The 25,673-nt window shown below is 38.3% G+C and overlaps 5 protein-coding genes across 5 annotated transcripts; all 5 read left to right on the forward strand.

The window, feature by feature from the left end:
• The first annotated feature begins 1,788 nt into the window (after positions 1–1,788).
• Positions 1,789–2,908, forward strand: LOC145238962 (uncharacterized). Its single transcript, XM_080102255.1, has one exon. It carries the CDS (start codon positions 1,801–1,803, stop codon positions 2,812–2,814), a length of 1,014 nt encoding a protein of 337 aa, XP_079958381.1. The 5' UTR covers positions 1,789–1,800; the 3' UTR covers positions 2,815–2,908.
• A 650-nt stretch (positions 2,909–3,558) lies between these two features.
• Positions 3,559–6,516, forward strand: LOC145239210 (uncharacterized). Its single transcript, XM_080102496.1, has one exon. The coding sequence runs from the start codon at positions 3,637–3,639 to the stop codon at positions 5,044–5,046; it is 1,410 nt and encodes a 469-aa protein (XP_079958622.1). The 5' UTR covers positions 3,559–3,636; the 3' UTR covers positions 5,047–6,516.
• Positions 6,517–8,115: 1,599 nt separating this feature from the next.
• On the forward strand, positions 8,116–20,004 carry LOC145238183 (NF-X1-type zinc finger protein NFXL1-like). Its single transcript, XM_080101270.1, has 19 exons — positions 8,116–8,318; positions 8,480–8,559; positions 8,889–8,997; positions 9,134–9,279; positions 9,380–9,522; positions 9,826–9,995; positions 10,235–10,380; positions 11,311–11,472; positions 12,425–12,619; positions 13,517–13,648; positions 14,403–14,493; positions 15,382–15,484; positions 15,574–15,667; positions 15,794–15,868; positions 16,146–16,391; positions 17,229–17,395; positions 17,954–18,137; positions 18,959–19,045; positions 19,511–20,004. Exons 1-19 carry the CDS (start codon positions 8,216–8,218, stop codon positions 19,763–19,765), a joined length of 2,688 nt encoding a protein of 895 aa, XP_079957396.1. The 5' UTR covers positions 8,116–8,215; the 3' UTR covers positions 19,766–20,004.
• Positions 20,005–21,403: 1,399 nt separating this feature from the next.
• LOC145238185 (UDP-glucuronic acid decarboxylase 1-like) lies at positions 21,404–24,259 on the forward strand. Its single transcript, XM_080101271.1, has one exon. The coding sequence runs from the start codon at positions 21,436–21,438 to the stop codon at positions 22,645–22,647; it is 1,212 nt and encodes a 403-aa protein (XP_079957397.1). The 5' UTR covers positions 21,404–21,435; the 3' UTR covers positions 22,648–24,259.
• Positions 24,260–24,313: 54 nt separating this feature from the next.
• On the forward strand, positions 24,314–25,417 carry LOC145238187 (prefoldin subunit 2-like). The gene is made up of 2 exons (XM_080101273.1): positions 24,314–24,457; positions 24,878–25,417. The coding sequence occupies exons 1-2, from the start codon at positions 24,314–24,316 to the stop codon at positions 25,160–25,162; spliced, it is 429 nt and encodes a 142-aa protein (XP_079957399.1). The 3' UTR covers positions 25,163–25,417.
• Positions 25,418–25,673: the final 256 nt, after the last annotated feature.

Here is a 25,673-nt window from a genome sequence, read left to right on the forward strand (position 1 = left end):
CCATGGACTGTCAATTTGTCCGCAATTGTGGAAGAGGCATTGGAATAAGCGATTTCCTTTGCCTCAAAACCCTCTTTCCTCGTTAGATTGTCAGAGGATGTCATGACACTTCTCTTCCCACCTCTGTACGCTTGACTCTTCTATTTCTCCGTAACGTGTTGTCACGGCATTTAAAATTTTCTGATGCGCCCAAACATGCGCATTGTACAGAGGAAGCTGTCAACCGCATATAGCATCATACAAACCCCACAGTGTGTGCGTTTGCCGTGGCATTTTGCGGTAACGCGTTTAATAATTTAAATTACCATGGATTTGCATTTATGTTGCTGTTCTAATCACGCGCACACACTCGCTGTATTGGTGCTTTAAAATGCCACTTCCTAATTGGTCAACCCAAGATATTTTTTCCTGTCATTTTTCGGCATTTGCACGCCCAGTTCTTTAGCTGATGATCTTAAACCGTTGATGTTTCATTGTGTTTAATTTTCCAAATCTAGGGGTTTGCTTCATTTAACTTTTACAAACAAATAAAATTAAACTAATAAATACTTAAAATTCTGGTCAAATATGGTTTGTTTTTAACGTTTGTTTTTAACGACCTGAAGGACAAAATATCATTTCACTAAAACACAAACTGGATCTTTTGAAAGCACATTATTTTGAAACCTGCGATTTTTGTAACCAAACAAGGGGTACTTACGTTGCCGAAAACTACATTTTTAATGAGTTTTTTCCTACATTGTTCTAAAAACGCTTTAGGTGTGCGACTGGTACAAGGCTTTAGCCAGTGGTGGAATTCAATTTTTTTGTCCGCCGGTTCTATCACTAAAGTCATATTTTTCAGCCCGTTATGTTACAAAAAGTCTATTGACAATTACCAGTACAGTCAAACTTCGATACTATGCCACCCTTTGGGACCGAGAGAAAGTGGCATAGTATCGAGGGTGGCATAATACCGAGGGTTGGTTGTAAAAATAGCCTTGTGACGTGACAATGTACTGTAGTGCCACGTTGTGTTGTACGATTGTAATTTATTACAGTATATAGTATAAGGTACAGTATACAGTATAATTTATTACAAAAAACGGATAGATCGTGCATAGAACAAACAAGATCTGTTAGTTTTGCCGTGACACAAGCACGGAACGGCGTTTACATAACTCGCTGCAAAGCCGTGAAACCTCTTAACATGACCACGTTTGTTTACTCAACGATTTGTTTTTCATTTTTTCTCTGTTTTATCACGAGCTCAAACCGAAAATTGTCAGAAGGCCCAACTTTTAATCCGCAACCAGACCGTTAATACAGTAATACTGTCCTCTCATGTGTCATAGTATCAAGGGTAAGGGTTGGCATATAGTAAATATATTTTCTATTGAATTTAGTTGGTGACGATCAAAAGTGGTATAGTAGCGAGGGTGGCATAATATCAAGGTGGCATAGTATCGAAGTTTGACTGTAATGCTAACCGGTTCGCTGAAGTCATAAAATTTCGTGAGACGTTTCTGTAGAACCGGTGATGCCAACCGGCTGTATCCCACCATGGCTTTAGCTCTTTAGCAGCGTTTACGTTTTTGTTCCGATATTTGAAAACGGAACTGTACACAATTCCTGTACATAAAACTACACAGCATGTACGATTGTTGCATCAGGGACAACTATAATTGGTGTGATACTAATGTTGGGATACGAGGTAGTTTTGCACTGATAGGTCTCAACTGTTGTTCTTTTGCAGATAAAACTACACCTCAAAAGGTCTGAATTTAGCTATGCGAAACAGAAGGAAAACTGGTTAATCGAATGAATAAAATGGCCGTGAGGTTTAGTAATGTTAGCCAGCATAATGTAACTCTTGGGAACAGAACGAAATATGTATTTGGAGGAGAATGGATTGCAATTGAAGCGGCCTGCCTTACTTTTGGAATTACTTCAGTCTACCTTCTCCTCGTCGCAGTGATCTACGAATACAGAAGCAATGCGCGACATTCTGGGATACCAAATGGGCGCACTCGACGAATCAAAAGAGCCATGGCTGTTGCTACACCTTCGGCCTGTTTATTACTAGCTGGTGGCTTTACTTGCACCCAATTTGCAATGCTAGAGATCTATGTGAAGGGGTTCAACGCATGTACTGTGTTTCGTGTAACTGGTACTTGGTGTCTTAATCTTGGCCAAGCGTTGGTGTATCTCCTACTGTGGTTGCGAATTCGCCTCTTTTACAGACACCGGATAATGCAAACTCTACAAACAAACATCGAACAAGTCGTGAACTACGTGATTTTAGCTGTGGTGACAATATGCGCCGTACAGCAAGCTGCAATCTTTACCACATCTGTACGAGTTCGGCCTCTATCCAATCACCTCTGTGTACATGTGTTTGTTGGCAAGGAAACGGTGTATAGCCTAGCCTTTATGGCAATCTCCAGCGCTTTCTGTATGGTTGTGTTAGGTTTACTTTTGGTCTGTCCGCTGTGGCGCAATAGACGCCAGGTTAGCAGTCAAACGCTGGGAAATCTAAACGAAATGTTTTGTCGCATGGTTGTAGTCACCATGTTGTGTATTTTATCCTACATGTTAGCGCCTGCAATATCGGCCACCGTACGTCATCACAACATTGTTGTACCGCATCTTATATACTGCTTCGTACTTCAAGTAAATGTCGTTCTGGTAACATGTTCCTTTACTGACTGGCGTCGTCGACTTTTTCCATTTTTAAATGACTTAGCAGTAACACGTGCATCAACTGGAACGTCCAGACGTCTGGAATCAAATATTACTACTGTTTCCAGTCGCGAATTCGTCACTCGCCTATAAATTTCTTAATTTGTGCTTGTTTACTTCTATTGACTTGACTTCACATACAAAAAAAACTAATGTATTTTATGTAAAAAATAAAGTGCTGTAGTCAACTGCATCTGAAAAATTGTCTTGTGTAAAAAAGAAAATATTTTGATACGGTTTAGTGCGTTGCACTGATTTCTATAGAGAGAGATGAAAACGGGAGGAATAAATGGGGAGGAGGGACTCACGGAGGGAAGAGGAAGGCTAGCAGCGTGAGAAAGGCAAGGCAGGCAAGGAAAAGGTGAAAAGTTTAAACTTGCGAGAACAGAAGTTATTCACTTGTTACATTGTTTTCATGCAAGTGGTGCCTACCTGCCTAGCTAGCCACTAAAACATTTTAGGCGCAAGATTTGCTCGATTACCGTATATGTCGTACTGTGCTCGGTTTATTTCGGTTATATGTCAATGTGCAATGTCGTACTGTGTTGTAATATAACCTGATCCAATCACACTGGAAGGCAGTATAATGTAATTACACTAATTCGTATAACATGCTATTTAAAAAATTTGAGCACAACTCAGAATTCCTTAGAATGGCGAACTTGTGTTGAGGGTTTTTGAAATAAGTGTTATTAATTTTAGTGCCGAGAAATGCTGGCATAGACGACATAACTTGTGTTAAATGGAAAGTTAAACTGTGTCATCTAATTGTTTATGAGGTATAGGCATTGTTATTACACAAAACATAGCGTGTCATTAGACCAATTAGTACAGTTGATAAAATTCCCTTTGTTTTGTTTAATGCAGCTGTAGCAATGTGTTTATTTTACTGGATGTTGGCAAAAAGCAGATAAAATGTCTTCTGGCTTTGGTGAGATTGTGTTTACATCCACCTTCAAGTCAGGAATAATGACCACATCCAACTACACCATATCTGGTACGATGGCGGCTGCAATGGACAATACATTCTTACTCTGCATAATCTTGGTGTTGTGCATCATCATATTAATTATGCTGCTGTGTGGTGCAATATATCTGTGTCTCTGTTTTCGGGCAAGGCGACAGCGACGCACCAAGCAAAGCAAATTGCCTCGTACAGTGGTAGTTTGTAAATCAACTTCAATGACGGGATTAAACTGTGATCGGCTACTCAGCAAAAACGCTCAAGTCCAAGTTTATCTAGAAGGCAGTTTATACACTACATCATTGGATGATGAAAGGGATAAAAATACCATAGTAAGCCAACAAAATGCTCCTTTAACCGCTCCAACTATGAGACTTGCACCTTTGCAACAGAAATTAATAACCAGTACCCCAACAATGAAAACTGAGTCTATGATTGTATCTGGTGGCAGTGGTGCTCTTGTTACATCTCCACAGTCAACTATTTGTCCAAATGATGTAACTTTTTCAAAACATGACCTTGCCAGTGCACAAAGCATTACATGCTACACTAGTTCAGAAACATACATTGATGCCTGCAATAGCTACAAACAAAATCATGCACCTCATAGTTGTTTGTCGCCACAGGAAAACTTTACAAGTCAGTCTCCTATTTCACCAACTGAAGCAACAGAATGGCAAACAGGAAATGAAGACCTTTGCCAAACTAGCGTTCAAGAACCGACACAAAATATTTGTTATGGAACAGCACACTCGTCTCTTGATAATTCGTCTTCCACAGATGCCAATTTGCCTTACCAAGACAGAGAAGACAGTGGAGACACAGATGAACACAGAGGTTTGCTGCCAAATGATTGCTCATTTTTAGAATCTCCAAGTTATGATGAAAGCCCCAATTCAAATGGAGTAACTACATCTCTGCCTTTAGATGCATATGGCCATCCTCGGGCTTGGTTTGTACCCTTGGATGAACTGTACCATGAACCACTTCGTCACTCATTCATAGATGTTTCAAACCACGACATGAAGGCTTTTACTCCAGAAGAATTGTCCAAAGAGGTAATGAAACAACAAATGTGTGCAAAATCAGCCCCAGTTGTCAGTAAAGCCACAGCAAGACGGAAATTTGACAAAGAGATTGTTCAGTATGATGTATTTGATGATAAAGATGATGACCCTGAATGTGGGTCATCTTGGCGGGATAGCGGAATACCAACCCCTCACACAAGAGTTCGGAGTTCAAACTCAAGTGAATCGGAAGGCAAAAAGCTAAGTGTTTGGGAACAGAGAGAGGACAGACCTGTTCTGTTTTTGGACAAACAAGGTGAAGGCGGAATCATTGCCACTGAGTTAGATCAGTAATATTTACGTGACTAACTATGTGGTGACTTTTTGTTTCTGTTCTCTAAATCTGAAATTACTTTTGCTAGTTTATCAGTGGTGATTAAGGAGCTTACCTTTTTGTTCATGTTTTCTTATTAAATCTTGCATCAGGTTTTGTTTAGATGTAGTTCTGTTAAAGCTTAGGGCAGGTCATTAAAAAAGTCACATAATCTGGATTACATAACTAGTTTGGTTTCTTACAAGTCCTTCAATTTGTTTCCTTTACCATTAAAGTGGCTTAATTCATTGCTACAAACCCTATGTAAACAATCTAAATGCTTGTGGACTTTCAAATCAGTTTATCTTCCATTATGTAAGTGTTAATCCTGTTTAATCTGCTTAACCCAAACAAACTTGTTTGGTCCTCAGACAATTCTGGTCATTCTACTTTGGGAACAGTAACTTGCATACCGAGTGTTAACATGTACCTAATGATCAACCTTCAAATTAAAATGACTTGTAGTTATGTGTTCAATGGTGATTTTCGCCTAAAGAATAATAGTCTTTGCTATATTTACTATTTTGGTGGTGTTTAAAGAATTATTCAAAAGTAATGATACTTACCGTACTAAAGTGAAATACCGTCCGTACAACATATAATTTTTAGTATATTTGTGTGTTTATGTTGTTTTTTTGGCGATCACATGGCACACTGATTAGACATGATTGTTTTTATTATTGTAGCAACAGCATGCATGTGTACACAAATACAGCTCTTTCGTGTCATAACATTTAAGCAGTATTTTTATTTTGCTATTACAACAACTTTGCCTCTTCAAACTTGCCCTGGTTCTTTACACACTGTCCTTGCTGCACTGTGTTGGTGCTAAAATAACATACCTTTACCCTGCCTTTGTATGAAACAATGTACCTAATACAGCATCACACACTGCTAAAACTACACGTTCTTTGTACATATGCCTTGTTCAAATCATGACAAACACCACATTATCGCTGCAGTTGTTTTTTGAAGTGCAATTGTATCTATGGTGCTCAAGTACTAAAAGATTGTAGTTTGTTTTTGACCTTTTTGTGGACACTATGTTTGTCCCAGCTTTTCAGCTTGTTAGTGCTAAAACTTATTCTTGGTGCAAAATGTTATGCTAGCAAATTCTGCCAGACATGTCAAAACATCATTTGATATGCAGTTCATGCACAAAAAATGCGGAAAAACTGTGATGCAGATTTGAACTGCCAAGATTTTAAGATTTTCTGCATATTTTTGCTTCATTAACTGATAATCTTCATTTAATGATATGTGTATTGCCAATACTGTCGATTTTTGTTGTAGGCTGCTCCTCTCTTCACTATTGCGTACTTTTGCTTCTTTATATTCGTTTTTTCTTTCTGCAAGTTTGTATTCTTTAAAACGCCTGCCTGCCTGTGGAATTTGCTACAAGCGGTATAATTTGCATGACATTTCGTCCAATACAAAGGCCCCAAACACTGTTTGTTGTCTGTAGTTTTGCACTTGACCTGAAAAACGCCTCAATGTGATGAGTCCTTTACGTTTGTTATAGGTTGGGTACGTTAATGTTAGGCTGTTATGCTAAGTTTTGCTTTTCAGTGCCATTTGAGTTTCTTGCCCGAGAAGGCTGGACCACTATTATTAAACATTAAGCAGTTGGAGTTTAATTTGTGTGTTGGGAACATATGGCGCGGCTAGTCTGAAGTCTGGCTGTTTTCCTGGGAGATTCAGAGAGAGAGAGAGAGATAAGGCAGCACCCGATTGCCAGTTGATTGTGGCAGCGCTTGGGAGTTGCGGTCGAATTTCTAGTCTTTGTTTTCCAAGGCTTTGGCATTGCTGGCAGACTTTCTTATGGTGCCCTAACCACAACAGTGTAGGCTAGTGCCTGTGTATGCTTGCGCGCTACTTCATTCACAACAAATTAATTTCTTGCTAGAAGAACACAAACGATAGTGCAGCGTTCACACACAATTTTAGAACGCTAATTTTGTTTGTGTGCGTTTGAAAGTGTGGTTGTAGACACCAACTGTAGCCTATAACGCTTCGCAATGAATGTTTTGCCACATTCGAAGCCTGAGCCCTCATTAAAAAATGCTTCAAAAATGAAAATATCAAAATACTGTTTCTGATATCGCTAAGCAATTCCACTCAAAAAAAACAACAGACTTGCAAACGGAAAAACATGACTGGCCAAAATATATGTGGTTTTTATGGTAAAAGCAATATATGTTTACCCTTGTACTAGTGAGTCATTAGTTGAACCCAGAGTGCACCTTGTGTGGTCCATTAATCAGGGTGTGTTTTGCATTTTGGCTGGAATTTCCCATTGTGTCCCGCCACCACCGGCTTCGACAAGCACCCGCTTCGTCGCGTAATTAGATTAGGCTAAATAATGGACGAGTCCCGTGGGATCGATGGAGCAATACACAACCATGATTTTCAAGAAAAAAATCGTTTCTGGACAGATCATCAATGCTTGCGTACCGGGTTTCCAATCCTGCCAATGAAACGAGCAAGTTCATTTTTGTAACAATACTAAAACATGTCGCATACGCAAGTTTGCCATCGACAAAGAGCCCAAACTAAGGACAACCTAAAAAAAAATGTTCATGCCAAACAAACAACCCATTTTGAGCAAATCTTTGCATTTATACGAGCCTTGTCATATCACATGCCCTTTTTGGCCAGAAACAATCGGTTCCAGCTACTCTTTGTTCATAGAAAATACTTGCACCCCACGACAGGTCTAGGTTTACTTTTACTTGTAGCAGGGATGTTGAAAATAAGACAAAACAAGGACTCAATTCAAAAACAAGAACATTTCTTAGAAATACGGACAATAGTTTTTTTCTTAATGATTGCCCTTTAAAATAAGGACAAATTAGACAAATTAAGGACGATATGGCAATGAGCCTCCCGAATATGTACAAATCCAACGAAGCTTTGACTTAAAGACGTATGTATTCATTTGATTCAAGAAGGTTTTGATCCAAAAACATTACATACTTACAGTTTTCAACCGTTTAAAATTACCCCTGGAATAAAATCCCAAGTTTTCTGAAATCACTGGTCCATGTCGGAACCGGTAGTTTCCCTTTGAAAAGAGTTTCTTAGAATGCCACATTTCATTTTCAAGATTTTTAAGTTTTCATGTGAATTGCATTTGTGTACCAAGCAGCCATGGATAAAAGAAGTATGCGAGGAAGGGGTAGGGGACGCGACTACAATTCAACAAGAAAGGAACAGGCGTCTGGTAGAGGAAGGGGGCTACAATGGCGCCAAGGTATTCCACGTTTTAGTGCTCAAATTCTTTCACTCCAAATTTTAGTAGTTTGTAGTCGTTAAATCAATTCGAAACTAAAGCGTATGCTGTGGTTCCGCAAATATATTTTTAAAAACATATATATCAATTTAAACTTTTTGTGCTTTTTACGGTATTTTCAGTCTCAAGAACCAGAGAAGTTGGTGCTTTTGAAAATAACGCTGATGAGCGGTTTAATAAAACTAGGGAAAAGCACTCCAAGGTTTGTTATCTGTGTGTGGTTGGAAGTATGTAATATAATGTAATGTCAACCTAGCAACAGTCCATGCCTAATATTCTTTTGACAGTAATTCACTTAAACAGTCCTGCAGAGTAAGCTGCACACGCGAGTTGTTTTGAAAAAAAAAAAATGCACGCCAGTTGCATGAACACTAATGAAAGTACAATAATTTTCTTACCAGATCAACTCAGTATTTGTTAATTTCATCCCAATATTAAAAGCATGATTATAACCAAGAATATTCATTTTGGTGTTTATGAAAGCAATGTGTGCTTTTGTGTGACAAAATATTGCAAGATTATTATGTGCAGGCTGCAGAACAAGCAATTAAATCGTCTCACACAGGTTATGAATCTTCTTCTGATGAGGATGACTTGGATGATGAAGGAATTCTATCTAAGTTAACCAATTTTTATAAAGGTTTGTGCAAAATATCTAGCATCACATTTTCATACTGTGCACTTGTTAGTTAAACCATTCGTAAAACACAATTGATGTTTAAATTTGAACCTTAGCAATCACTGCACTTTAAAGTGTATATTTATTGATACTGTAGGAAATAGGACAGGGTCTGGTGATGGATTGATTTTATCACATGATGAAATTAGCCTGGGAAAAACAACTCAATATCTCACTGAATGTTGTCAGTCAGGAGCCCTCACATGTCTCGTGTGCATTTCAAGCATTAAACGACAAGAATCGGTAATTTTATGGCTTTATTTAACTGTGCTTTTTGCATCATTAATTTAACTTTCACATCCAATTTTTTTTTCAAAATGATACTTCTTTCCTTTTTATTAAGATTTGGGATTGCAAGGCATGTTTTGCAATTTTTCATCTTAACTGTATAAAGCAATGGGTATTAGAGGGAGTAGCTCAAGCAACATTACTATCAGATGAGTACTTTCCAAACAAAGAGCAACCTTGGTATTGTCCAAAGTGCAGGTAGCTTTTTTTTATTTTTAGTACCATTTTTTGTTTGCCTAATTTTGTAAACATATTTTTATCTATGTTTCAATTAAGAACAAAAGTGTCTCAAAGTAACCATAATTACCAAAGGGCGCTGTTCTTGATTGAAAACCCAGTTATGGCTTGTTTTTTCTTGCCTTGCCACATGGCAATGTATGGAAGACTGCCTTGATTCCGTGTAATGCTTCTAGAATCCTGACATAATATAATTGAATCCATAGTCATACAGCATTTCTTATTTTTTGGGGCCTTATTTTTAAACTTATTTATTGATTTCAGGAATGAATATCCCAAACAAGAGTGTCCAAAGACTTACAGATGTTTTTGTGGATCAGAAGAAGATCCTCATCCTGATCCATGGCTTCTTCCACACTCCTGTGGATCAAAGTGCAACAAGTTGCTTGAAAATCCAACTTGTGGTCACAAATGTCTACTTTTGTGCCATCCAGGTGTGTTGGACAGTCACAGAACAAACTTTAATGTACATAAAACTTGATGTATCGACTTCAATGCACTAAACATGGCATTGGACATGCATATTGTTTATGCTTAAGTCCAGGATTAACCAATGTCGGTTAGTTAAAGCCTTACCACATTACAAATCTTTTATACCTCAATTTTTTGTACCGATATTTGGTTTAATTGAGGTTTACTGAAGATTTTTTTTAATTAAGTGGAATTTTTGCAGGTCCATGTCCACCTTGTCCACAGACAGTTAAACTTTCATGTCACTGTGGCAAGCAAGCAGCAAAAACAAGGAGATGTGGCAGCGGAAACTGGTCTTGTGGTGAAGTGTGCAACAAACTGCTGGCATGCAGAAAACACAGATGTCAGGTAGGTGGTAATTCACATGATTAGACAGTGGTATAAATCTGTTCTTACACAGAAATCATCCTGAACCAACACACGTTCATTACAGATGATTCCAGTTGCTAAAACTATTTCTTTCTTAGAACTGAGCATGCAATTAATCAGCAAAATTAATTTCTATATGAGACATTGCATAATGAAAAACACAGAGTAGTTTAATATTACTTACAGCCTCAGTTTAGTATAGATTGGCAGTGGATCCAACATTGTATTTACTTTGTTGTGTACCAAGCTTGCTAGTATTGAATTACCAATTGTCAGTAATATTGCAAGTGATTCTTGCCACATCATTGAAAAAGTATAACACCAGGCACATAAATTGGATCTGTAACAAAATAAGAATTGGAATCGCTTGCTTGCACTAAAATAGTTCTGTGGGGCAAACTTCAATTAAAATCCAAATGTGTTTACAAGGGGCACACAGCCTTTAGTCAATGGGTAGCATTTGGCCCACAATATTTGCACACCCCTGTTTATAGCATTGTATTCTTTGACTACCTCTACTTTTTTATGTTTAGTAGCTTTTGCCTGCACTTTTTTACAAAGCTAAACAAACCCTAAACCCATGCTAAACTCAAAACTCAGTGGTTCCCAACCTTTATAGGCGAATTCTTACTTTACAAATCAAAACATGCTCATTCCTCCCAATATACTACATAATATGCTGCCAAATCCTACGCAAAGCATTTATAATTGGGTCGCTTATCAACTTTACAGGTTATATTCCCAGAGATAAAGTGTCTATTTACAAACCACATGTACAAACTATAGTAAATTTTTTCCCGGTTAGTAACCACTGCTATAACTTTTTACCGCATTATGCTGTTATTATAACTGTGTGAGTGTTATTTCATTTTCTTGACTGACTTGTGATTTTGACCTGTGTTTTTTTAGATGGTGTGTCACAGTGGAGAGTGCACCACTTGCTCCAAGAGCAGCCTGCAACCATGTGTGTGTGGAAGTGGAAAAAGAATCCAACCTTGTGTGCAGCCAGTTTGGAATTGTGACAAGAAATGTGACAAACCCTTTCGATGTGGTTTCCATAAATGTGAAAAGGTAGTGTCAGTATCCACTAGTCTGAATAATAGTTGATTTGAGCAAATAAATGACATGGATCTGTTCATCAGGTAATTTGTTTTTGCTCAGATAAAAGTTTTGAGTTATGCAGAAATTAGCCAGTAATCATGTATTCAATGGAAAAAACCTTCCAGGGCCAACCAAAATTTGCTAAACATTAGATTTTTTGATAAGCTGCAAACAGTGCACAATATTTCGTCCTATAAGGTCTCATCAGTGCAGCTGGTGACAAGAGATAGGCCAGATTGTCTGGTGTAACCATCCAATGGCACCCCAGTTGTTGGGAGCTACAGACTAAAAAGCAATGCCTCACCTATTCTGTTGGATACCACAACTGGGTATAGTAAACCACAAGTAAACTGGCTCACAATGGCCAAGCAATTGCTTGGGAACCAAAGTGATGTCATCTCAGTGTCACAGTATCAATGTAAACGCATTTTTGGCTTAATGATTTTACATTGTATTTTTTGTTTGTTTAATATGTAACAACTTCTACCAGCTACACTGACGGGACATTATAAGTCTAAACCAGGGGTGGGCAACCTACGGCCCGGCCGCATCCGGCCCGCGAGCAACTTTCGAGCGGCCCGCGACTGGTATTTTATTTATTTGGCCGGACGGAATGTGTGTGTTAAATCCCATTTTTGTACCAAAGAGTTGTTACATTATACGTTAATAGGTTTTGGTCTATAACTAAGAAGAGGCATTGTTACGTACAGAGACAAATTCATTGTGTATTTGACTTTGCCTAGCACAGCTATGTTATTGCATGATCATCGTTGCGGCCCGCCTCCACAATATATATATCATTGCGTTTAGGCCCGTGCATGCAAAAAGGTTGCCCACCTTTGGTCTAAACAGTAATCACTGTCTGTAGGCTATTGGGTATTGGCTCAATGCTTTAATTTCTGCGTTTTGTTTTCTTACCAAGGTTTGTCACGAAGCCGGTCAGTGTGGTGAATGTCCACGCAGTGGTGAACGTACTTGTCCATGTGGAAAAGTCAGTTATGTAGACCTGCTGTGCACAGAAGATACCACACCATGTGAAGACACATGTGGAAAAGATCTAGGTTGTTTTGGAAATCATAAATGTTCAAGGAGATGCCATTTTGGGCCTTGTGGCTCGGTAAGTCATACTTGCAAGCGATCATTGTAGCCTACTGTGTGTAATAATCATGTTCATGCCTCGCTAATATATGAAGCTAGTGTTTCGAAAGGGTATCCAATAAGGATGTGCCAAAACTGCAAATGTTCTGTTTGGTCGAGCACCGAGCATCTCACTTTAATGCTCCGAGCACGCTCGTTGCATTATGACGTCACAAAAAATCCCCTTTCTACGTTTTAGCTCTACAAGGTCTCTTACGTCACCGGTGGTGTTTCATTAAGCTGTACGTACGCGTTTTTCCACTATCTAATACATTTGAAAAATCATTCGCTTTTGTTCATAGAAACCCTTTAGAACACTAGTTTCGTATGTTAGCAGGGCATGAATATGCAAATTTAACGCTCGGGTCAGTTTGTACAACTGCTCGGCTGAGCACCGAGCATTAAAAACAGCGATGCTCGGTACTCGGGTTCTGGCTCGGCTCGGCCCATCCCTAGTATCCAAGAACAAAAATGACTGTTTTTGTAAATTGCCTGTACAGCCTGATACATTGCTGGTATTGGTAAGCTACAAAACTTGCATGGAATTGAGAATGTTTGTGACATCACATTGCACCGAGCGTGCTCAAACTTATAGAACATTTGCACTTTTAGCCCATCCCTAATTTCTAACATTAGTTTTTTAATCAGTCATATTTTTAGCTATCTCCTATCAAAACAGTGCATTTCAGTCCTTACTTTAAAAGTTGATCTGTTATTATGCAACTAAAATATTTGTCCCCAAACATGCGTGTTTGTAGAATCCTTAGTAAATTCCCACTAATCTGTTATTCCGTAATGTACTTGTATCCTGCTATAGAATTGTATTAACTCAGAGCCTAGGCCCAGGCCAGCAAGTAAATAGTACTTGTATCTTTAGTGCCCTCTGATGGCCAAAAAGCCATGTCGCTGTGGAAAACGGGAAAAGGAAGTTCCATGTCAAAAAGAATACACTTGTGAAACTCGGTGTCAGAAAATAAGAAGATGTGGCAACCACCAATGTAGAAGAAAGGCAAGTTCAATTTTTCTGACTTTAAGAATTGGTTTTGTTGGTGATGATGTCTGATTCGTTTGTAGCTGTGGACAGATGGATTGTGTTTGATTTTAAATGATAGATTTTGATACCAAAAATAACATATGTGGGTCACAAAAATATTGAAGCGTTTCAGTGGAAGCTTGTATCTCAGGGGGTGCAAACGTATTTTATTGTCGGATTGAAATGAAAAAAGCTCAATATTAAACATACAACAAACACAATATTTTTAGCAAAAGTCGAGTATATGTCAGCCCCGCAACAAGAGAAAATAATAATTCGGGCTATGCGAACTTTCAAACAAGTTGCCACTTGTACAAATTAAGTCAGAAACAAATTTAGTTGGGGAAACACAATCTTAACAAATGGTTGCACATTTTTGAAGTCAGTTTTGTCTCTCCAACAAACCTGAAAAAACAAAACAAATGGTCACCTGCAGTGTTTTTTTAAGGTGTTTTGGGGGACCGAAACGATCCCCAAAATTTCTCCAGCGGTTTCCCAAAATTAAAATTAAAATACCAAAAAAGCAAATATGGCTATTTTTTGGTATTTAAATGAAACACTTGCGGTCTCTTAAAACTACTTAGCGGTCACCCAAACCAAACCTTAAAAAAAACCTGGTCACCTGTATATCACAATACTTTGCTGGATTTGTAGTAAAAACGTTTCATTTCGTCGCTGTTCTATTTTGCCATGTGCGAAAACCTAAACCTAAACATGTTTATGTTCGCAGTGCTGCACGGGAGATTGCCCACCTTGTGAACAGCCGTGCGGCCGAACTTTGCAATGCAAAAAACATAAATGTCAGATGGTCTGCCACCAAGGTGAACAGTGAAATTAAAATCTATTAAATTGGCTCACTTTCGGCGGATTCTCCACTGAGCTTGTGTAGCTCAGTTGGTGGAGCACGAGTCCAGGAAAGACTCCTGTCGTGGGTTCGAATCCAACCGCAGGCTAGATTTTTCTAGCCTACGCCTTGCCATATGGTGGTGAATGCTTGATGACCGGTTGATTCGGTATGGCGCCTTAAATGGGCCTGGAGTACTGTAATTTTTTAATTGACTTTAAATATGAACCAAAATTGTAAACGCTCCCTTGCAAAATATTAGTTCGAAATTCGGCCTGATTGTTCTCACGAGGTCCGGAGTTTGTTGATATAGCCCAGTGGTTCTCACAGTTTTTCATATTTCTTCCTTACAAATAAAAATATTGCCAATTCCTCCCCTCATAAATCACAAAAAAGACACAAGTTACTGCAGTTAGAGCAGCATTTACACAGATTTGGTAAACATCAAAGAATATTGTATTATGAGTATAAACTTTTGCCAACGTTGCTTTGCCGACTCTTAAGGGACCATGAACACTAGTTTAAGAACTGCTGTGTTAAAAAATTTTAAACGCTTCCTTGCAATCTCATTTTTTATCGACATTTTTTTCTCTCCAATTCCTCCCTGCCACAAATTTCCTCCCTAGAATTAAAAATTCCTCCTTTAGAGAGCCAAATAGACCCCCGTTTGAGAACCACTGATTTAACCCTTAACCAGCAAATTTAGTTGTCATAGTTTTGAGAGTGAACTTTTCCAACTGCCGAACCTCTGAAACTGGCAAAATGGTCGTTGTGTCATTGGACGTTTTTTTTCGACAATTGTAACAGTCGAACCTTTAAAATTCGAGTGCAAAAATATGTTGTTGATTTTTTTCTTTTTCCGCAGGTCCATGTTACCCCTGCCCTCTGACGTCAAAGGTCACGTGCCGATGCGGGAGCAGCGTCATCACTGTGGTTTGCGGGAAGGAGAAGGCAACAAAACCTCCCCGGTGACTATATGACATTTATCGACTACTTGGGGCATGTTGGGGTATTGAACAATATTAATTTTTCTAAATATTTGCTGTGATTTGTTTAGATGTCGAAAATTGTGTCAGATCCCTCCCGACTGTCACCATGCGGCGAGAGTTCGGCATGTTTGTCACTTTGGAGATTGTCCCCCATGCAAACAGGTATTGCCCGGCGTTTTAGGCAGTATTGTTACAAAAAATCGCTTTGGAAATCACGTAAATCGATTTTATGCAAACCTTTAAGCATGTATATTTTTTCAACATTTTTTACTTGTTTCACTTATGCAGACTTGTCTCGGAAAACTGTCATGTGGCCACACTTGTCCTGCCCCCTGCCATGACAACGTGCTTGTAAAATCAGAGGTATGTTTTAAGTGAAAATTATTTTTTTTCTTTTGAAAAGTATGTAAATGCGATGCTTTCAATTAAAACTTGTTACATGTATTTATTTGTGGACATATTTGTAATTCATGGTTGTTTGTTTTCTTTTTTTGTTAAATACATATCCATTCGGACAAAATAACGTTCCAATTAAGTTTCAATATTAATTACGAAGTCTTCTAATAATGTATATGCTAGTTAACCCATTTTGCATGTACCTTCAATTTTCTACGATTTTTTTGTATTCCCACGTTCACAGACCAAAGCGGCGGCACCGTGGGAACTTCCGCGTTCCGACTTCCGGGTCGAAAAGCTGCCTTGTCCTCCGTGCAAGATTCCGGTAGGTGTCGTATGTCGGGGTGGACACGAAACGGGGACTTTCCCTTGCAGCGAATCACGTGACTACAGTTGCGGTCGGCAGTGCGGTCGCTTGCTGAAGTGCAAAAACCACAAGTGCCAGCTGATTTGTCACGTGGTTGACGACGCTGACGTGGACGACGGTCACGTGAGTAGCGGCGATTTGCTGTGTTGGTTGTCAGAATGTAGTGGCCAGGGAAATAGGATTTCAAAACAGCAAACAAAAGTATTTAAGGCTGTAATTTTAGCATACCCTATGTTTATGTACACTTATATACGGCCTTATAAATGTGTTTAAAGAGATCCACGGTAAATGCAACAAATACAGAATTTTGGAAGGCAGTCCCAGTTAGGATTCTGTTCTAGGTTCAAATCTTGCTCCAGACTGGCACTCTGTAGCTCTATCCTGCGCATTTTGGAAATGCTTGTAAGACCGACTTGATTCGGTATAACGCTTCTAACAGTACCATGCATCAGTTGTAAGTCGTACCGGGCTTTTCACGTCGGGTTCGGGCTTAGGTTTCTTCCAAAAAACTGGCTTGATTCGGGCCTGACTTTACACCCTGTGTCATTTTTTTTGAATAAATTTACCAAGTTAAGTAGCCAGTTGCTGGACCTGACCTAATTTCAAACAGCCCGAAAACGCCTTGTTCAAGACCAATTGTCTATGGTGTTTGTTGTCTTGGTCTTTCCTGAGGCTTCAATGTATAGGTCTGTCAATTAAACTTTTGGGCCTAAACGGGCTACGCAAAAACGATTCGGGTACGGGCCGGGTCCGGGTTACAATTTTAGGCTCGTTTACAACTCTGGTACCATGAACCCCAGGGCTTAAATGACGAATATAACGCCCAAACGTTTCGGCAAGTGCTCGTGCCATCATTAGTGATATATCAACTACAGTTTTTTTTAAGCGTTTTGAGGCCCGAATTCACACTTTTCCATAGTTGAGTCATAAAAACCCGAGTCGAAAATATTTTTTGTGCAGGCTGGATCCAACTGTGCGGTATGTGAGGAGCCTTGCTCAAAACCGAGACCTGAAGGTTGCGCGCACGATTGTGTGACGTCATGTCATGACGGGGAATGCCCTCCTTGTCACAAACGAATTCGAATGAAGTGTCACTGTGGTGGTGTGCCGTTGAAACATTTGTGCAGGTAAGGTCTTACAGAGCCTACTGTTGCAAAACTAAATGAGGTTGTGACGACAACAGCGCTAGGTGGCGCAAAGAGCTGAATTATTAATCTAGCACCTAAAGAGGGGTAGGGTAGGGTAAAGGGTAGTAAGTTTTTTAAAGCGTTACAGAAGTTTTAAAATTGGTTTTATTGAATTTTAATCACAATACCTTACCCTAAACCTAAAAGCCCTAACCATCACATTATTGGACAAACAGTAAACCTCGGTTAATCCTGGCCCGTTTGGACCAAAAAATGTAAGGATTAGGCGAAGATCCGGATTAACTGATGTCGATTAGTTTAGGCCTTCCCACATTACAAATCATATGTACCTCGAGTTTTGTCCGAATTATACGAAGATCTGAATTAACCGAATCCGGTTTAACCGAAGTTTACTGTATGCCGTTTTAAATAGGTGTTTGTGCTTTTTACGCCACCTATCGAAATTGAGCTAAATGTAGGTCTGCCGTGAGGTATAAGCAGATTTTACGTCTTATGCACTGATGCGATTGGCCATTTTCAGCTTTCAATGTTTTACAGCGATTGGACTAGTCGGTCTCTGGAAGAACGCAATCGTATGACTTCATGCGGTACAAACTGTCCTCGCACCCTTACACCATGTGGACACATGTGCCCCCAAACTTGTCACCCTGGCCCCTGTCCCCCTTCCACCGCATGTCCTAAGCGGGTAACTCTTCGTTGTCCCTGCAAAAGACGGAAAAAGGTAAAATATTTTTTGTGGCGGCCAAATTGGCCGGCAACGATTGTTGGTTGTTGGTACATTGTTATTGTTGACCACATGTATATGAAAGTATTGAGTCGGTTTTTAGACCATAAACCAGTGATTCCCAACTTTTTTGTGGTCGCGTACCACTTTAAGGTTACGCATCGTCACCGTGTTACCACCCATGCTTAGAAAGAAGTTTTTATAATCAAACAACTACTGTATTACATTCGGAATCTAAAAATGTAGTGCAAAGAAAAGCCCTGCACACTAATGAGCAATCTACAACTGCTTGCTTTCCATCAGCCGAATAGTGCGATGCAAAACGTCATTTGACACAGTGTATCGTAAGTCATGTTTTCGCTTCGACATTGTGCGAAAAGAATGTAAAATGTAATGCATTCAATGCGCTTTTTTCACTTGCAGTACACCTTAATTCCCTGGGAACTAAATTACTGGTGAGCGCATAATCGTTTTTGTTATAGTAATGACGAAACAAAACATTTTATTTGCAAAAACTTACTTAGCGTCCTCATTTTGCGCCAGCATAGCAAGTGATACACAACCCGATGTTTTGGGTAACAAACGTTTTATGTCAGAATATGCGATTTGTGTGCAAAAATGCAGAATAAATAAAATTATGAAAGGTGTTCGCGTACCACAAAGAATGCCGTCGAGTACCACCGGTTGGGAACCACTGCCCTACACCCACCATCAACGTTTTTAGTACTTTTTGTGAAATTCGAATAAACATTGGCATAAGTCGAAAATGAAATATTTGCTCCTAATTTCCAAACTCATGCGATTTGTTTTATTTATAGGAATTTCTGTGCTCACTGCTGCAGACAGAAAAGCACGCAGTTCAGTGTGACGACGTTTGTCTGGAAATCAAAGCTGCTCGTATTGCGGTGAGTGGAAAAACGATTGGATCGGTATTAGCTGCCTGTTTTATTGCAAGTTTGTTTAATCAGTATGTATTTAAATTTTCGTGTTTTTTTAAGTATTTAAAAGTATAACGCAGGTCTACTCGGACAATGGGTTCCAAAAACGCATAAAGTTATGTTTACGTTAAACAACAAAACATTTATTTCAATATATACGGATCTGTTCATAAGTTTAATGATGAAAATAACGGCTAAAATAGACGCAAAAACGACATGATTTATTGTCCAATCGTTTCCGCAAATGCTCACGCCAGCATCAGTGATATGACGGGCTAAAAAATATTAGATTTTAATTGGTTTTGCCTCAGTAAAACGTAATAAATTTACAAAAAAGGACAAAAAAGGCAATGTCCTGTATGTGACTGCAATATTGGTGAAAATAAACAAGCAAACAATTTGAAATAAAATCTAATCGCGCATGCCAAATAGGAGAGAGAAGCGGCCGAGAGAAAGAAAAAAGAGGACGAGGAAAAAAGGCAACTCGAAGAAGTAGAGAAATTCGAGAGAAAGCTGCACAGACGTTCTCGTCTTCGAAAACGCGGTTCATCTCAAGATGTCGGTGCCAATACAGGGATTTGGAGTCGATTGAAAGATTCCTGGTTATGTTCGGCCTTGCAAGTAGTGGTTGGTGTTGCTATGGTGATAAGTGCCATAGCTTTTGCGTATTTACAAACCGAAGTATAGTGGATTGTTAGTAAATTATGCAACGGTTTGTGCTGTTTATAAATGTCGTGTAGGTGAAAAGTATATTTGTGATTACGGCAATGCTATACTGAATACTTTGTTAGTTGATTTTTCAGATGCAAGTTACGAAACGTTTGCCATCCCCTGTCATGTTGAATATATTTTACTAAACTACTGTTTGATTTTGCTTCTATTTAGCATGTAATGGAATTAAAATTTGCCAAAGAGGCTGAGTTGTGGTTTAACGTTTGTTTCTTTAACTGTGTAACGGTTTGTTTAAAAGTTGTTTTTTTTTACAAAAAAGTGGCGTTGTCCTTTTAACCAGTTTAAACTAAACAATGGAACTTTAATATTTGTGTTGCCACAATGTTCTTTTGAAAACACACTTAAATCTGGTTTAAATAGATTGCAGTAAATAAGAAATATACATAACTTATCGCGCAATTAAAAAAACCATGGTATCGAATGTTTTTGGATTTGGTGGTGGATGGTAATTTTTGGAACCCCGAATCAATGCCAAATAACATGAAATTTTCTTTCCTTTGTTTTTCAATTGACAGTCACAAAATCATAGGGATGCACAACATTAAGTTCCCAAAGCAGTGAGTCCAAGGAATCTTCACAGCCCGTCCAAGATTTACCGGTTTGTTCGGTAGCAACTTAGGCAAAATTGATTAAATTATAATACGTGCCAAAAAGTTTATGCAATACTGAATTACAAAAGCGGTGGGACTAAAATAGAGTTCAGTTTATCTTAATGACGAAAAAATCATGGAAACAAATTTGCAAACAATCACAAGGACGGTAATAGCTGGATAAGTATTTTTGTAAAGCAAAAAGGTAGCCTACAGTAGGCTACACACATGGTAAACGAATAAAAAACGCGCTGTAAACACATTGTTTTTTAGTTTGGAGATCAGCCTATAGGGCAATTGAACCTAAAATCCTCTTTTTGATGGATGTTTTGGATTGGACCTTGTGTTCTTAATGTAGGTGAACCCATTAATGACACTCTAGAAAACAACTTTTGTACAATTTACACCTAATATCGTGGCTTGTTTTTTTACAGACAGTGATTGATTAGACTTACTTGAACTTACTTTGTGTAAACTTACTTAAAGCATTGATTTTAACAAACCAGTGGTGGGATTCAGCCGGTTCGCATCGGTTCTGTAGAACCGTCTCACGAAATTTTATGAGAGCGAACCGGTTAGCATTACTGGTTACTGTCAATGGACTTTTTGCAACAGAACCGGCCGTAAAATATGACTTTTGTAATTGATTCGGCTGACAAAAAAATTGAATCCCACCTCTGAATACATCGGCAAAACAGCAGATTCGGTCTCCACATTTAAAATAAATTTTGTCCCAGAAGACGGCCACTAAAATCGACAGGGCGTGACGAGCAGTTCGTTGAGTAACCACGTGACTGTTTATGCTGATAGCTGAAGTAAGAAATTCAGAATTGACTACTAATTTACGATGTGTTCTGGAAATTTGTATGGAATATTGTGACAGGTAGTACATTATTTGTGCCTATATTTGCACTAATCCATGTGGGATTATTAGGCAAAATAATGCAAGATTCAGGCGCATGATTTACCTTGACATCATGTACATGTAACATGTTCAGTTGTCGACGTTTTCAATTTAAAGGTTTGCTTTTTCAGATGTCGCCCAGGACAATTAGGTGTGTTTTTCTGTTGATTATTGCCACTATTATTATAGTTGTTGCACGTCATGAATTTACAGTTGACTCAGTGTTGAACAAGTCAGTCATAAATGAGATTGTTCGCAAAATACAGCGACTTCAATTTGAAAATACTAACCTTCGCCAAAAAGTTGAAATTATGGATGCAGAGAAGAAAAAATACCTCCCAGTTAAATTTTTAGCTGAGAAAAACCGCAAGAGAATTTTGATAACTGGTGGAGCTGGATTTGTTGGCAGCCATCTGGTGGACAGACTTATGTTGATGGGGCATGAAGTCACCGTGGTGGATAATTTTTTCACAGGACGAAAAAGAAATATTGAACACTGGATTGGTCATGAAAACTTTGAACTGATACACCATGATGTGGTGACTCCACTATTTATAGAGGTGGACCAGATTTACCACTTGGCATGCCCAGCATCTCCACCTCATTACATGTACAACCCAGTCAAAACAATAAAAACATCAAGTATTGGCACACTTAACATGTTGGGCCTAGCAAAACGGGTCAGTGCCACACTTTTGCTTGCATCAACATCTGAGGTTTATGGTGACCCTGAAGAGCATCCACAAAAAGAAACATATTGGGGCCATGTAAATCCCATTGGCCCTCGTGCTTGTTATGATGAAGGCAAACGGGTAGCTGAGACTATGTGCTATGCGTACAAGTCTCAAAGCGGTGTAAAAGTTCGAGTTGCAAGGATTTTTAACACATTTGGGCCAAGAATGCACATGGCTGATGGCCGTGTGGTGTCCAATTTTATTCTGCAAGCTTTGCAAGGTGAAGCAATTACAATTTATGGAAAAGGTGAACAAACAAGGTCGTTTCAGTATGTTACTGATTTAGTAAGTGGTCTAATTGCTTTAATGAATAGCGATGAGTCTTCGCCAGTCAATTTGGGCAACCCGGATGAGCATACTATACTGCAATTTGCAGAACTGATTAAAGACGTAACAAACAGCACGTCGGTAATTATACACAAAGATGCTGCAACAGATGACCCAAGAAAAAGGAAACCAGACATTTCTAAAGCAAGAAGAATTCTGGGTTGGCAGCCTATTGTTCCATTAAAAGATGGGCTGTCTAAAACAATTGCTTACTTTAAAGCAGAACTTGAACAAGAGTCAAAAAACAAACGAAATGTGTTTTTGCCTGGTGATGAATTGTAAACCTCTTGAAATAGTTTAAGTTTTTGGTTATCACTTTAACATATATATTTGATTTCCAAGCAAGACTGATAAAAAGTGAATTGAAAGTTATCTTTTTCTTTCTAAGTTAAAAAAAACACAGCCTTAACAATTATATAATTTGGCCTGAAATGTTTGATGCACTTTACATGTGTATGATGTATTTTCATCACACACAAATTCTGTATTTTTTGGGTATGTTTGTTGAGTTCATTTCTCTATTTTTCTGTGGATGATCATTGTTTCTCTGCATCTGTGGTTCCAAACCCTTTTCAGCACATAAAATTCTATTGGTGTTATTTAAATATTTGGCAGGCTGTCAAATTTATTTTTTTCAGCTCATTCTTTGACATTGCGTATTTTTCAGTTTTTATTCTTATTTCTAAAACAGCGTTCAAATACCCATGGAGTACATCCAGTGATATTTTTTTCTGTTGCTTGAATTGGTGTAGTTGCTACAATAACATCAGGTGATCTGTTGTTTGAGTGCTTGTCATTGGGCCACTGTGTGTAAAATATGAATTTAGATGCTATTATAGTAACACCAGCTACTAAAATGACATCTATTTGTATTTTTAAAATTGTTCTAAGTTACTTAGTGCTTTATATCCTGGTCTGATATTTCTGATGTGTTTTTTTTGCAATATTTATGAACTAAGAGTCTGTCTATAACCTAACGTACTATTGCTCTTGGCTCACAGACATGTACAATAGCTTGTATGTAACACCAATTTCCACATATAAATGCATTTAAATGTTACTATTTAAATATAGTTTTAAATACCTGAGAGCCATATGCAAGCATTTAGTTGTGCTTTTGTAATTTTGCCATGTAGTTGACTGGGAATAGTTGTTCTGATTTTCTGTTACTTTCATTGTGACTGCGCTTGTATTAGATCTTGCCCAATTAATTTATCATGTCTATAAATGTCTACTTTGCTTTTTGTATTTGTCTGCCCAGTGTGCTTTGGTGTTATTCCTCAACAAACGGTTCAATCCTATGCTGTTGTTAGGGGACAATGAAATTTGTGTTTGCACAAAAACCTAACACATTGTATCAATAAGCCTTGTATTTAGGTTTTCTTACTATATACTATGTAAATGTTCTTTTTGTTTAAATCCTTTCAAAGTGGCTTTACAAAAGCATAATTAAAAAAATGAAAATCTTCAGTTGTATGGTAAATCAACACTCTTTTCTTCTTTGTTTCAAGTAAACATTCTGTAGAAAAATATATTGCAGTATTCTTAGTTATGACAATCCTATTACCATTTATTGTCCCTTTAAAGCAGTGCTTCTCAACCCCCGGGGTTGTCGTTTAATTTGGCTGGTTCGTTTGATTGTGGGTTGTCATTTTATTTGGTTGGGTCATTGTTTATAGTAGTTCAGCAAGCTTTCTGTATTTGAGTATCAGACTTTTCATGCTTATTTAATGTTGTTGACATGCAAGTAGCAGCTAAGTTGTGGGAAAAAAGTGGGTCAGCTACAGTTTTACTTTTAATTTAAGTTTATTGTTTGGGTCACTGCAAAAAAGGGTTGAGATGCACTGCTTTGAATTTGTTATTTCTTTTGAACATTTTTTGTTTTCCATTTAGAGTGGATGCAGTGTTTAAACGTTTTGTTAAGTTAAACTGTACAGTCAATTTCACAATGACGGAAAAGAAAATGTCTAAAGAAGAAATTGTTGAGGGTTTCAATCAGTTACGACAAGAGCAAAGACGAATTGCGGCAAAGGTTGCTGAACTGGATGCAGACAAAGCTGAACACAGAGCTGTTATTGATGCTTTATCTGAGGTAAGTATATTGAGGACAATACACAAAACAGGTGTTGTGTAACTTAGCAATAGTTTGTTTCAAGAAATAGTAGTTGTTACACAATATATCTTATGTTTTGGTGGGCAAAATCAAGGAGTTTATAGTAAACATGTAAAATCGTAGTAAGACGTGTAAAATATTTGTGTTGAGTTGATTGCATTTGTGAACACTTCACTGGTTGCATTCTTCAGTTGGGTCAAGAATAATTTATGTTTTGAAAGATCTTTTTCAAGAAAATGGACTTCCTGTGTAGCGCAATGGTGTTTGAGTTAGTGCAATAGAGTACATTCTTTAATATAACTACCAAATATTTTAAGTGTTAACTGTTCTGGTATTCACATGGGCATGAAAAACCACATCGCAAAAATTAACACCAAGTTGTTGATGGTTTGCTTGTAGGTCAGCGGGAACCGAAAATGCTACAGACTCATCGGCGATGTGTTGGTCGAACGAACGGTGGGCGACGTTTTGCCGGCGCTGACGAAAAACAGGGAGCAAATCAGTATGCTGACGGAAGACCTAAATAAACAACTGGCGGAAAAGGGCAAGGAGTTGAACGATTTTCGCCAGAAGCACAACATTACTGTACGGGGTGAAAACCCTAATGAAAGTGCAGCGGCAAAGGTTGAGGCACCACCCAAACCTGGACAATCCACTGGGGTCCTTGTATCGAAAACAGACTGACGGATTTTGCATGTTAATGTATCGTTGTTGTCATTTTGCTTAACGCAAGAAATACAGCGTAATGTTTCATTCGCTGCTACGTTTTTTGGTCATTCGCATGAGTTGTGCAAACGTTCCAAAACGCCATTTCGATTAAATCTCCTGAAGCGCGATGTGATTTGACGTCAGATTTCGAAAAAGTTTTTGTTCGATTATATTATTGGACGTTGTGCCCGATCTGTCTTTTATAATAAAATTGATTTACAAACTACAGAATGGTCGTGAATTTGACTCCGGATATTTTAAATAATAACTGTTAGCAAATTGGTGAGACAAAAATTAGTGCCTCACTCCGGAAGAATTTTAATTAGTGGTCCATAGTCGTTAGAACACATAATTAGTAAGCTTTCATTACAAACGTTGACAAGAACGAACACATAGTGTTGTAGAATTTCGGTGCAAAATGTCCGATTTAACCAGAAAATAAAAACAATAGTAGTAGGGTGCTTGTGCATACAACATATCAAAAATC

This window comes from Phallusia mammillata, chromosome 7 (genome assembly GCF_965637545.1).
Source record: "Phallusia mammillata chromosome 7, kaPhaMamm4.hap1.1, whole genome shotgun sequence".
NCBI classification, from domain to species: domain Eukaryota; kingdom Metazoa; phylum Chordata; class Ascidiacea; order Phlebobranchia; family Ascidiidae; genus Phallusia; species Phallusia mammillata.

Excerpts from the sequence above, each read along its gene's own strand:
- LOC145238962 (XM_080102255.1), top strand. The coding sequence starts at position 1,801 with ATGAATAAAATGGCCGTGAGGTTTAGTAATGTTAGCCAGCATAATGTA.
- LOC145239210 (XM_080102496.1), top strand. The coding sequence starts at position 3,637 with ATGTCTTCTGGCTTTGGTGAGATTGTGTTTACATCCACCTTCAAGTCA.
- LOC145238183 (XM_080101270.1), top strand. The coding sequence starts at position 8,216 with ATGGATAAAAGAAGTATGCGAGGAAGGGGTAGGGGACGCGACTACAAT. Across the intron at positions 10,381-11,310 it reads GCAGAAAACACAGATGTCAG|ATGGTGTGTCACAGTGGAGA; the intron begins GTAGGTGGTAAT and ends GTGTTTTTTTAG. Across the intron at positions 13,649-14,402 it reads ACCACCAATGTAGAAGAAAG|TGCTGCACGGGAGATTGCCC; the intron begins GCAAGTTCAATT and ends TTATGTTCGCAG.
- LOC145238185 (XM_080101271.1), top strand. The coding sequence starts at position 21,436 with ATGTCGCCCAGGACAATTAGGTGTGTTTTTCTGTTGATTATTGCCACT.
- LOC145238187 (XM_080101273.1), top strand. The coding sequence starts at position 24,314 with ATGACGGAAAAGAAAATGTCTAAAGAAGAAATTGTTGAGGGTTTCAAT. Across the intron at positions 24,458-24,877 it reads TTATTGATGCTTTATCTGAG|GTCAGCGGGAACCGAAAATG; the intron begins GTAAGTATATTG and ends GTTTGCTTGTAG.